At 39.0% G+C, this 14,234-nt stretch overlaps 1 protein-coding gene across 1 annotated transcript in view; it reads right to left on the reverse strand.

The window, feature by feature from the left end:
* Window positions 1-11,660: 11,660 nt before the first annotated feature.
* LOC114651708 (protein FAM53A-like) overlaps window positions 11,661-14,234 on the reverse strand; it is a 43,297-nt gene continuing 40,723 nt past the window's right edge. Inside the window, exon 4 of the mRNA XM_028801597.2 lies at window positions 11,661-13,315. Coding sequence (XP_028657430.1) covers window positions 12,989-13,315 — 327 coding nt within the window. The 3' untranslated portion in view covers window positions 11,661-12,988. The remainder of the gene's footprint in view (window positions 13,316-14,234) is intronic.

Below are 14,234 nucleotides of genomic sequence, written 5' to 3' on the forward strand. Positions count from 1 at the left end.
ACTTGGGCTCTTTGAAACTGTTTGGATATGTCCAGTTTGTCCTTCCAGGGCACTGTGGGTTCAGCCACCAGGGTGATTTTTGTGCTCTGGTCAGAGTACACTATAATCAGTTTACTTAATTATCGCTTTTCCATATTTCAACTTACTACCATTTATAAAGCATCTTGAATTATACTTTATATTGGAAAGCAGATTATAAATACATGTTGTTGTTATTTTTAGCATTAAAACACCACCATGCACATTACTGAAGTTTCTGTGTAGCACCATGCACTACCATTACCTAGCACATGCCTTGCTATGTTTCTTGATTCCTACAAATGAGGCTGAGGATATACATGCTCCAAAAATCGTGGAGGAATGTAAAGGGTATCGTTTCCGTCTCTGATGCATTTTTAGGATTGTGATCACCAAGATTATCATCATTAGCAAAGCAGGCATTGCCTTACAAGACAGAAATGTGTGGTGTTTTTTTTTCCAGTAGGGAACTTTATTTAATTAATAAATGACAGGCAGGCACATCTGAAATTTCCTCAGAAGAATCCTTCTAGACAGGGACTAAACACTATTCTTCCACTGTCAATGGTGCAAATTTTACTGGTTGCAAAATTCATATTTGTATTCCAAACTTTTGTGCAAAACAAGACTAGTTCAACTGTGGACTTAATTTCACATGAATCACTGGCTCATCATTAGTGGCCAGATTCTCTCGGACCCAATAATTGAGAGTTGGACGTGAGTGGGGTGCTGCTTAGTTTGATCAAAGTCTATACCAGTAATAACACATGACAGATAGATAGATAGATGTGAAGGTCTGTGATGTGGTTTGCATGTCTGTAGCTAAAAATCCACAAATGGAGAAGATGAATTGCTTATCTTAACAGTTTATAACTTCTAAATTTTCATCTATAACCAGGTGTCATCATCAGAGAAAAATGATTAGACATAGAGGAATCAAAGGAATTATACAGCAAATGAAGGGGTATGGGGTAGGTGAGTATAAGTGGGGAGTAAATCTGTCTTTTTCCACAGGGAGGATTTTTTTTTTTTTTAACAGAAGCTCAATAAATAAAGTATATGATGACAAACAACAAAAACCCTCTCAAATACACAAGTGAATGACTAAAAACACTAAAAAGAAAGAAATCTTCTCACTTGGCTTAAGATAAAAAGAAGGGTCAGTCACGTAAGGCAATAAGGAGTATCGCTGTTTGCATAAAACTGCCCCTGTGACGTTTCTTCACACACTTCTTCTGAAGAACACGTTGGCTGACTTGGCTCACACTCCCTATCAGTGTTTGAATAATTCGGCTCTTAGTGAATTCACAATGAAGGAAACAGATTCTAAATCTGCTCCACTGACAGACTGAGAAGATCATTCCTCCCCCAAACTATGCGACTCTTCAATTCCACCAGAGGGGGTAAACGTTGAACATTATTCAAGTTATATGTTTTTTACCTGCATTTTTTATTACTCTTTAATTTAATATTTTTTGCTGCTGGAGTATGTGAATTTCCCCCTGGGATTAATAAAGTATCTATCTATCTATCTATCTAAAACAGAGGGATCACAACTGATGCCTTGCTGCCACAAGCCAGTGACTCCATCATAACGTTCCTAACACCTCTTTCTTAAAATCCAAAATGCCAGAAGGCTTGTCAGGTGCCATTTTCCAAGTCATGATCTAGTGAGCCTTGCCCTTCAGCTCCACAGGACACTTCTAGCTTCCCAGACCTCACATTGCCACACCTGAGGTACACTGTGACAGGTGTTATGTTACCCCTCAAGTCAAATTTCCCACCTGTCACTTCCCTGTAAAGGGTTGGGCTGGGTCAGATGCTTGACCATTTCAGAAAAAAAGCATCAATGCATACATGGAATAAAGCTTTTCATAATTTTGAATGTTCTGCTAAAACAGCATTAAAACAGACCCTTACCGTTCACCCATGTTAATACTGTTTGCACATATGGCAACTCTACAGATACAAAGGGCACTATAACAGACATTTACATCACTTAGGCTGCATCATTAGTGGCTCTGTTGAAAATGCATTGCAAATGTCAAACCAACAATAACAAAAAAAGGAAAACCACTAACCACAAAGTCAGCAGTGCTACTGACAGAATCAATGCTGGCATGTGTGATGTAGCAGCAGTGGTGGTTTAAAAGTAGCAACCTGCACCAGATGACCTGTTGTCTTCTTCCTCGTCTTTTTTTCCCATCTGCAATGTTCTTTGCTGCCTTTATGCAGAAGGATACAATTTTTTCTGGTTTGTCATGGCTGCATGTTTTTTTTTCTTTGTTATCTTCGTCTTCTGTTTGCAACAAGATTTATATTAATGCCATCTCTTGCAGGGCACCCATTAGCTTTTCCCAGATAGCAGCCTGCTAAGGAAACACAATATGCTGTTTGGTTGTCCCTGTAACTACAAACAGCACAACTTTAAGGTTTCAGGTCTGCTAAATCCTAACATACATCCATGTGAAACACTCCATGGACACTGTTCACTTTTTCAACATATCAGAACAGGCAAACAGAGAATCTTAATGCAAATAGTGCCTAGAGATAAAGGTGATATACTTGGATTTGCCTCATGATTTATTAAAAAAAATATCAATAGATGGGTTTCAGATTTGACTAGGCCTCTCCATAATCCTTCATTTCATCTTTCTCAGTCATTGCTTGGTGGATTTTCTGGTGTGCTTGCGGGCCATTTACAGTTCAACTTCACCTTTTGGACAGATGGCCTCTCATTCTCCTCAAGCACAATTTGATATGATGCAAGATAAATAGTTGACTTGATGACTGCAAGCTGCCCAGGTACTGAGACAGCAAAGCAAACCCTAAAACGTAACATTTCCACCACCATATTTCACAGCTGGTATGATGAGATTCTGCTCCAAAAATTCGGTTATCGATTTGCACCAGACATGTCTGCTATTACTGTGGCCAAAGAACTCTTTGATTCTACTTTCCAGAGCACATTGTTTTAAAAGGCCCAATAGTCCTATATGTATGTCTTTTTGGAACAGCAAAGGCTTTTCCCGGACAAGCAGGACAGATTTGTGCAATCATTCTCTGCAGATGCAAGCACTTTGACAATAACTTTTGCAAGGATTACCTGCGGATCCCACAATGAAATTTTGGAGATCCTGGAAAATTCTTTTCATATCAAATGGTCAGCTCTTCAGCTGAATTTGCTGGGCCAGCCAAGCCTGGACAGCTTGATATCTGCACCACTTGTAAATGACTTTCTCTACAGTGGAATGATTGATTTCAAATAACTTGGGGCCTCATACATAACACCTTGCGTAGAATTTGCACTATAACATGACATAAGCACAACAGCGGAAATATGCTTACGCACAAAAAAATCCAGATGCATAAATGTGAGAACGCCAACTTCCACGTTCATCCGCTCCATAAATCCCGGTCAGCATGAAAAGTAACGCACGTGCACACGCCTGCTGTCCCACCCCAACTCCTCCCATCATTACACCTCTTTGAATATGCAAATCAATATAAATAGCCCTTAAGATCAGCCTTCTGTGAAAAGACAATGGGAAAAGCATGAGGGAAAATAGAAGGATTTCAGCAAATACTAAGTGGAGACAAGGAAAAACGTACTATTTGTTGGTTTAAACAGTGGTATGAACAACAAAAGGAAGTTGAACGAGTGACATAGCGTGTTGGAGAAACTCGAAAGCTCAAGTTCACAAAGTCACACAGTGCCCGAAATAAAAAAAGAAGTTGTTACATATCAAAGTCACCGTGAAAAGGCGAGTCGTAGCCCACCATCTGAGTGTCATATGAAAGCTTATTAGGGTACAGTGAAAAAAAAAAAAACAGGCACACAGTGGGGAAAAAAACACGAAATGTCAACTTTACGTGATTAAAGTGGAAATTTTGAGATTAGTTTATTTTGTCATTAAAGTAGAACATCATAAACTTCATCTTAAAATCATTTAATGTTTAGTTTCTCAAATCCCATTGTAACTAAAGTAGCACGTTAAATACTTTGTTTTGTATTTGATCTTCTATGTGCTCTGTGTGTGTGAATCACTAAGTGCTTCCGGGCTTTCTCTTCCTCCGACAGGACATAGAATCCATTACATTCGTAATATTACAGCTCTCTGAATAATTAAAATACTGAGATGCATACGTGATATCATTTTCATGATGATAGGAGTTAAAGCATGTTATTAAACATGGGAACATGGTGGTGCAGTGATTGTTCATGTCTCACGCAAGATGCTTGCTGCGCCACGTGCGACCTTCGATGAAAATGCTTTATTGTAGCAGTACTGTCTCTTTCAAACATACTAACCCCCAATTCCTGTCCTTTTTCTTTCTCCAAATACCCAATCGCCACACAATCAGCTCTGTAATGGACGTTGAGCCATCTGTAAGCTTAGCATGCCGATTCTTCAAAACCTTTAAGGAACTTTGAAATATCTTTGTAGTACATGTTTAATTATTTTATCCATCTATCCTTCCAGCACCAGCAAGAATACAGCGTGAGGCAGGAACAATCCGTTAATGGAGAGCCAGCGCCTCGCTAGCGCTGCGGCACCGTGTCCTCACATTTTTAATTATTAACAATATAGAATCTGTAAGCTTAGAATGCCGATTCTTCAAAACCTTTAAGGAACTTTGAAATATCTTTGTAGTACATGTTTAATTATTTTATCCATCTATCCTTCCAGCACCAGCAAGAATACAGCGTGAGGCAGGAACAATCCGTTAATGGAGAGCCAGCGCCTCGCTAGCGCTGCGGCACCGTGTCCTCACATTTTTAATTATTAACAATATAGATTATTTAAATGAATAAAGTTTTATCTATATAATAAACATATTTTGCTGCATTTCATCTTAAAAATGATATCGTCATCATATGTAAATACAAGCTTTATAAAGTGGCTCAGGTTGTGCAATATTATAACTATCGCAAGTTTACAGTGAGGTAATTGTACTTATAGGTACAAACCGTTCTACAAGGAGCACTTGATGGACTGATTGAGTGCGTTTATAGTTCTTGGGATGAAACGGTTTCTGAACCGCATTGTCAGTACAGGAAAGGCTCTGAAGCGTTTGCCGTATGACAGCAGTTCAACAGACAGCACGGCTGAGGCAGCGTGTGCTAGATGCTGTATACCAATAATTCTCTTTCTTATCAGCTGCTGTACAGCTGTGACTCCCCACTCAAATATAGTGATATAAATAGTCCGAGTGGTGCAGTGAGAGTAATATGGAAAAAGATGATCCGCTGTGGCAACCCCTAACGGGAGCAGCTGAAAGAAGAAGGTGCAGTGAGAGTAACAACGCTAAAGCAGCTATTGTATTTAGAATAGTTTGATCATTCTGTGGACAATTATATTGTTACAGGTTAATTACAATCAGATGCATTAAACTAATAAACAATATGTGGTTAATGTCAGTGCATTTATAAAGCCGCATCAGGGATGTGGATCTAAAAAAGAAAGGGTAACCACACAGAACAGTAGCACTGCTACTGGGTGCCGCAAGTCCACAAAACCGAGCGCAGGACTTGCGTACGCCAGGGTATGAGCTGCTGTGGAAATGTGTGTGGCTTTACGCCAAGTTTAGGCTTTATACATATCGATTTGAATGTGGAAACGTTCTTACCCAACATTTTTGTGCGTGCGCACCATTTATACATGATGCCCATGGTCTTTTAACTGTTTAAGGACTGAATATTTTTTTACAAAAAAAAAACAAATTTTCTGAAAAGCACACAAAGCAATGATTCCACACAGAAATCAACATCCAATGCCTGTTGCTGCGTGCTTTGGTCACCAGGAATGTGTGGCATGTTGGCTCCCAGGCTAACTTCACGTGGCGGGAGACGGGGGCAGCAGCGGTGGTTGTAGTGCATCACTATCTGGTTTGTACCTCTTGTCACTGTAAGTGGCAGTCCTCCCAGACATACGTTGCCATAGGCACATCAGCTACACAAACCTGCTGAGCACCACGATCAGCTGATGCTGGTACCTCAAATTCATTTTCAATCACTTGCATTAAAATCAGTCTGATAAGCCAGTGTCCAATTCAGCAATAATGTGCAAAACATCGTCTACAATGTGTTTTGCTTTACACATTCACTTCGATCTCTCACCAGATGTCAATGCCATTTTTGGCATGCTGTTGTTGGCTCTTTTCTACTCGCATGAGCTCAGAGAATCTCGGTCAAACCAATGAATCTAACATTCCTTCTAGCAAAGAGTCTCCAACAAAAACATAATGATGGGTTTTGTCACCATTTACAGCTGAATACTCCCATCAACTCATTCTTTTGAAAAAAAGTCGACATCCACCCTGAGTTAAATCCCTTTCCCTTGACTCATAGGCATCCACAACCTTTCTTTCTGAAAGCCTCAGAGTTGGAGACCACCAAAGAGAACAGCTGCACCTAGATATCTGTGGTTCAAATAAGACAGGTTGTACTTGCTTACTCCACAAGCACATTGGCACCTAATCCGGAATGCAGGATTCTAATTTTATGGATTTCAAGTGGTGATAAATGTAGAGGAGTACTTACTTTTACATGTGTGAAATCTGTTATTTTATTAATTTAGCTCATGAGAATGAATGCACCATGTCAGTTTTATGTGTCATTTGTTCAAATATATCACATTTACCTGTAGCTGCTGTATGTGTGCAAATCTAATGTTTGCCTGTTCAAATATGTTGAAAAAGTGAACAACTTCCATGGGGTGTACTAACTTTTTCACATAACTATTTTGATTGAAACTAATATTTGCCACACCTCATGCTTAAGAACAACATTAAAAACCTATTCAGTTGCATTAATTTTAATTATGTGAATTACTTCATGATTAAGAGCACTGTGGGTAAGGACATTGTATCATTTATTAGCCGCAAAGATTGTACTATTCCGTGGCCTCTCTCTCTTGGACAGCAGTAGCAGGAGGATATTAACTCTGCGTCTTTGGATTAGAAAACAGTCCCCAACAGCCAATGAAGCACTCCTTAGCCTCTACCTACAAGTAGGCTCTCTCTGGCAGATGTGTTTTCCTCCCCTCCCGAGTGAAGCCGGGTCATGACATCTTTCATCCCAGCAGAAAAACTCCTGCTGGGCATTGCCCCTCTCTCAGCTACTCATCCTCTCCAAGACGTGCAGTTACAAGACTCAGATGGAGGGCCTTCTGTTTACAGAACAGCCCTTTCTGCCAATGGTGCTACAGAACCTCCTTCAGCCCTAGTGGCTAGTCAGGCTCGTTTCTGGGAGGATGCCTCTTACACAGCAGCCAGCACTCGGTCTCTCAGCCTCGCTCCACTCACTCCTCCCATTACATCACCACCAGACCGTGTTGAGTCAGCTTGTCAAATTAATTTCTAGCAACCTCTGCAAGCTTGCTTTGGACCGAGTAACCAAATACCACATAGTCCAAAGCCACATAGCTGCTGCAGCTACACTACTTATGCAGGAAATCTCACCAATCTGAAGTTGGAGATGAGCTTCACCCTTGAAATGTCTCAACAGTTTCAAGCAATCTAGACCACATTACCTTTAAAATAAACAGCATGGCAAGCCATCTTTATTGGCTTTCTGCAGATTTCAAAGCACAGCAGAAGAAATACATCACCTGCAGCAATTGCATCATACTGAGGGAAACCATTTTGTCCTTAGTGTAACCTATATACAACAGTACATACTGCAGGATTTGTGTGAAGCCAAGTAATACCTGAATCTTAGTTCAGTAGCAACATTAGATGACAAAGAGGTGGGGAGTGTGCACTGATACAGCACGTTGTCACACCCTCCACATGGCAAACCACCTCAGGATCCCAAATTAGGACCCAAGTGCAGCTGTACAACAGGTGAAACCTCAGGAACTGGAGTGTCAATCCTGCCACCAACCCCCAAGTTTTCCCTGCAAGTTGGAGGACCTGAATCAATTGCAGGTGAAGGGCCTTACTCAAGGGCCCAACAGAGTGGAATCACTTCTGGCGTTTACAGGATTTGTACCGGCAACCTTCCGATTATGAGTGCAGATCCATAGGCTTAGATCCACCACTCCACCCCAAATGGGAAAGCCTCACATTAGATCAGGTACAATAAAAATTCATGATAAACATATAGTCGTTGAAAAACCCAGGGAAACAAAGTTTGGAAACCTGGCTCATTTGCTAAGGTAATAAAAAAACGCATGCTAATTAAAAGGTCATGCCAGAAAAACATTGCTAAACATTTCTGATGGAGATGTACAAAATCAGAATGTAAATTATGAAGCATATGTTGCATTAGGTACATTTGCGATGCATAGACCAAGTACACACAAATAATTTTAAGAGTTTCTTGTAAGTAAACTTGATATTGTGGAAACATGCCAAATTGAGTTCTGTAATTTACCAACATAGCTGCTTTTTCCGGTGGGGGACATAGTAGCAGCACCCTGAGCTGGGCTGACCACATCTTCCTATCCGCCTTAACTTTCTCACACCTTCCTGGGGAATACCCAAATACTGTCAAACCTGTTAAGAGATACCCCTCCAGCATGTCCCGAGTCCCTCACTATTCTTCCGGGCAGGCCATACTTTGTAATCCATGCCAAGGAAGCATCCTTACTACATTTTCGCCACCACTTAACTCTCAACTTTATTAAGCGGGGGCAGCAGTTCTACTACATGGAGCTACCACTTTGCAAAGCTCCAAAACCTGTCACAAAGAGCAAGCCCAGCAACCCTGTGCAGGTACCTCACTTCTGCCACTAGACCTTGGGATCATATTCTTTCAGTCACTACCCAGAGCTCATGACCATATTGCAGATCAGTCAGCTGACCAGTATGAAAGAAGTGTTAAGTAGTAAACCTCTAGGGTAACTTCTAACCTTGCTCTATACCAGTGCTTAAACAGCACTCTAGTCATGAGCTGGAGAAATGTTACAATTACTAAACTGTTGGTATATTTTAGGTTTATTCTGTTTCTTATTTACCAGATTAGATTTTCTGAAGAGACTGGTTGTTTCGGGTGTGCCTCACTGCGAGGCTTGTCAGAGGACTGGAACTCTAAATGTGATGGATATCTACCTCTTTTAGCAAGACTGGACAGACCGGTGGGGTACCAGGAATGATAAACTCAATTTCTTATATTCTCATTATTGCTACATACCACTGGTGGTAAGGTTTGCCAAGTCAATGATTCTTAGTAACAGATTTTAGTTTTATGTTTTGTAATTTTCTGTTGGAAGTATAAAACCGATGTTTCGTCTTATTTTCAATTAACTTTTGAAATCTTTAAGTTCCGAAGGACCAAACACACACACATTCAAACTTTAGTTCAAAATGTTTAGTGTATTGCCTATGATGTCATTAGGAAAACTTAACTTTCCAGCCAAACTGAAAAATAGTTTGTTCAGTGTGACTAGTACTTTGAAGTCACAACAGTATTTTGGATTGCTCATCTTCAACATCAATGCCTAAAATGTCCTCAACAATTTTACACATGCATAGATCATAATGTAACCTGTTAATCTAATTTAGAATCAAAGGAGTGTGGAGTTTCACACCAGCCCCCCCCCATAATTTTCACATTTCTTGCAAAGACCCAATTATTCTCCTCTAAGTGCATTCTAGCTTCTCAGACTTTACTTCTATACTAGATTATGTTACAATCTCTGAAATAATGTGCTTATGTCGCCAATATGTTATTTCTGACTATGCTCCATAGAAAACCCTTGTAAGAAGGGAGACAAAAACTGAGAAAGGTTTAGGAATGCACCCCGCATATTGAAACGTAGCTTTTCAAATCACTTAATAGGAACAGAGTGTTCACACAGGACCGAGTCCAAAACAGGACTAAAGGTGAAGGTGAGGTGGTGGGACTTTTAAAGGCAGAGAGCAGGAAGAGGCGGGTCCTTAGGGAACTTGCAGAAGAGAGGTCAGTAGGTGAGCGTAGTTTGGAAGGGGATGCGGGAGCTGGTTGAGCTCTAGCAGGGTCTCCCTTCTGATGATCTGTGGAAGGGGAAAAGACATTATTGCGCTTCATCATAGTCAATCTGGATAAACCTTTAATCTTCTGCAAGACTAGATGCTGCTAAATGTCTACAGTGTAAAAAAAAAGCATCAGAGCCAGACTGCTATCCAGTAGAAACAAAAAAAAAAAAAAAAGAATGGGTCTCACTAAAGTTAGCTTTTACTTATTGTGTACAACCTTGGTAGATTAAAAGTAGGCAACTACCACATTCACTAGTTCCACTGAACCCCACACCATTGACTTGTATGTAAACCACCTGATATGCAGGGGAAACGGCAAGTTAGAGACTTAAACAGAAGTGTATCTTTTTGAAGGTACTGAGATTGTGTTACTCATTTATACTCAATTCAAATTTTGCAGTAGTCTCCTGATGGGATGCATTAAGCAAAAAATTAACTGGTCTGCTCTTCAGTCCATGTTGCCTAGCACTAGCACATTCATCAAAATCGTCTTTTTCAGAGCATTCCACAATATGTTAAACTAAAAGGACATTATAAATTGTAATACAAACAGGGTACACATACAAGCTTTTTCTAAAGCAGAGGAGAACATGAAAGTCACTTTTAGTTTTATTACCAATTTGTAAATATCTGTATTGTAATTTATAAAGGGAATCTGTTAGTCATGGAAAGGCCACCCTGTACGAATTCCTCCATGTAACAACAGTCAACTAAGAACAAAGTTGAGTGTAGAAGACATATGGGGATGTTCCTCCTTAATCACCCTTTTTTCCCCCCCAAGACAATCAGATTCCCAGCATTCCTAAAGTACACAATCTAATATATGGAATATGTGCTGTACTCTGAATGTTTAATGAATTTAAACTGTACACATACATCCTTTGCACAAATTTAACTCAAATATAACTTTACATTGAAACACTTTATTCAATGCAAGTGCTAAGAAAATGCCACTAGCCACCTAACCTAAACCTATCCACTGTAGAAATCACACTTTTTACCTGCTATGGCGTAGCAAGCATGTCCAAAGTATACCAGTGTCTTCAAAAGACTGCACTCATAATCTCAATTGGACTTTTCATTATGATTTTCAGATCACTAATAAAAGGCTGCCTTTGATAAGATACACAGTTGCTCAATTTCTGTGAAACATGACCCAAATCAACTCATCACATTACATACATACACACACACAAGCTTTCCAAATATCTGGGCTAAGTCCCTAACCAGGAGAGACATTTTCATGCACCTGCTTCACATAATATTCTAGGTCATGTGTTGTGAGAATATTTCATGCCCAGATATTAGCAATATTATATGCGTATCAATCAAACCCTGTTACATTAATAATCTAACATTTGTACACGCATAGAGTCTTCACTTGCTCAACTGGAATTACACAATGGGAGGAGGACGTCCTACTGTTCTTAAAATTAGAAAGATTAAAGTCACTTCAAAAGTTCTTTATAATATGAAACGCATTTGTTAATGGTGTCAAATAATTGAACATTCAGACCCACTTTTTTTGATATTTCAGTATGAGTTGTAAGCACTGGTTTATATGGGTTTAGTCAGGCCTGTTCAATGAAACGGGTACTACGACTTTCACTTTTTTTTTTTCTTTTTTTTTTTAAGGATATACTGTCGAAAGTACCAATAAAAGACAATCAAGATCAAAATTTGCAAAGCCAAAAAAAAAATCACTTTTATTCACGGACCAGTTATCTACTAGAGTTGCCCAGAGGGTACAACATCTAGAGAGTGGAATATTAAAGTCCCAGTCCACTGCTGAAGTGCCCTTGAAAGTTGTTCCAATCAACCCCACCCCCTCAGCTGTATTTAACTTAATCTGGAGCAAGAACGACCTAATGAGGTGGGTTATGGAAATGCAAAGTTTTTTCTCAGCACTAATCTGTAAAAATTAGTTTAATGAAAAAGGAACATATATAATCAAGTTAATTTAAGAGAAAATAAAACCCACCTTATAAGTACAGTTCTGCTCAAAAATAAAGGTGCAACAACCTCTCACAAAATCAGCAGCAATCAAATTGAAACAAGTTTTCATTAATTAGATCAGATTTTATGGCATGATGAGGTGACTTAATCAGATCAAGTGTAGCATTAAGCAGCCTAAAGGTTTCTTAAAACCATCTGTTCATTAATGCATAGGTATAAGGAACAAGGATATTTCCTGATGGTCAACAGCAGCACAACAAAGGATAGGGATGCCAGTTAATGTGCAAGAAACAAGTGCAATTTCTTCAAAAGGCCTAATGGCTTGTTAATCCCCACAGACATCCAAAGCCATAAATGATCTAAAAAAAAAATGGGTTTCAAAAAATAAAATGTAACTGGACATATTCCGCTCCTCTGAATAAACATAAAAATTTACCATCTCTTTTTGTAGGAATACAACCTCGGGACAAATGTCATACATACCACATCTTGGAAAGAGGTTGCTGCACCACTGGAAGGTTTTTTTAAAAAATGTACAGTTTGTTTTACAACCACCCAATATCTGTACAGGCAGTTATTGGTCAGTTTGGAAACATCAGTAGCATAATCTGGCTAACAATACCAAATTGATTTCATTTTTGAAAGTTTTCCTTATTTTCTTTTTCCTCATTATATGTAGATTTTTATACACACATTTTGGACAATCCAGCATACTTCAACAAAATGCCTCCCTCGATATCTATTTTATTACAAGCTTGTGTCTCAGACCTAAATGGTAAAATGGCAAGTTCCCTATTTAAATTAAAAGTCAAAAATGTCTTTTCCCCTCTAATTCATTCACTGAATGACAAAAATCACAGGTGACAGCATCACCCCGCGCACAATTAACCACATAAAGCTTACAAATTTATGTTCCATAAAATGTTTTGAATTTCATGGAAGAATGGAAAAGGATTGCTGGGTCAGTCAGGTTTTGAGGCCTTCTGCATTACAAACCACTCAGTCCATCACCACCCAAAGGTCTTTCTATTATTGTTATAGAAAGTTAGTCTCAATTGTTCTCAATCTGTTCTAGATCCAGGTCCCCACAATCCAGAGGAAAGATCCCATCATCAGTGCTATCACAATCACTGGTGTCCTCTTCACTTTCGCTCACTGTAGCTGCACTGCCAAATGAACGCACATGCCCAGTGGTGGAGTGGCAGTTGTGGTGATGTGTGACACTCTCCTTCATGGGACTGGAGCCAGGAGTTATTATGTTCATTAACAGGTCATTTGAATCACAGGGTGATGACACAATAGTTTTCATGTGGGGGTCATCAATGTCATCATCCTCCTCATAGTCAAGTGAGCAAAGGCTTTTAGAATTTTTTAAAGTCTGTCAAAATAAAAAAAAAATGTAAGTGGAGATTAAACAAACATGCATATTTTGATACACATAAGGAATGCATAACTTATGGGAATTACTGACAAAACATGACAAAATTCCAGGACCAGACATGCACATTATAATCTATTTCTGCCTTTGTTAATTGGGCGGATCCTCTTCAATATACCTAAACTCAGCCTGTTACATCCTGCATTAAGATACAGAACTATTTCCATTCAAAAACCTAACCAACAAGCTAGCGCGATTTAAAATGGGGGAAAAAAAAAGTCAGAAACTGAATCCAATATCAAGCCTGAAGGAATCTTTCTCAATCGTTTTTGTTAAACATACAAGCTTTAATGGGGAAGGTTTATGTTTGCACGGATCCATAAACAGTGAAAGGCTCAGTATAATTTCACCATTGGCAGTTACCAGCTTTTATAACCTGCGGCTAAAGACCAACTTATTCATAGCAAATACTAAGAAAATAGCATGTGACACACTTGCTTCCAACTAGTAATGTATAACACGAGTCACAGACAGGTGAACTTGGTCCTGGTAAAACATGGATCTGCTATCAATGTGAGCATAAAAATACTCCAATTAAGAAAATTGATTTTTTAAAAATTCAACTTTTGCATTTATTAATTTTGTCATTAAAGCAAAGGTGTGAGCCCTGTGAAGTTATTTAATCTGTGTCCACAGTGTTTACTTTCAGATCCAAATTTAGTCAATCCATTGTTAAAATGAACAATGTGTTCTTAATCTCACTTTATACTAAATACTGTTAAAATAATACATTCATGGAACCATGGGAAACTATCCATACAAAATATACTGTTATGCTCACTATAAATAGTGTTAAAACAACAATACTTTCTTTTGTGGAACCATGGAATACTATCAGTTGAACACATACTTAAAATAG

Source organism: Erpetoichthys calabaricus, chromosome 5 (genome assembly GCF_900747795.2).
Source record: "Erpetoichthys calabaricus chromosome 5, fErpCal1.3, whole genome shotgun sequence".
NCBI classification, from domain to species: domain Eukaryota; kingdom Metazoa; phylum Chordata; class Cladistia; order Polypteriformes; family Polypteridae; genus Erpetoichthys; species Erpetoichthys calabaricus.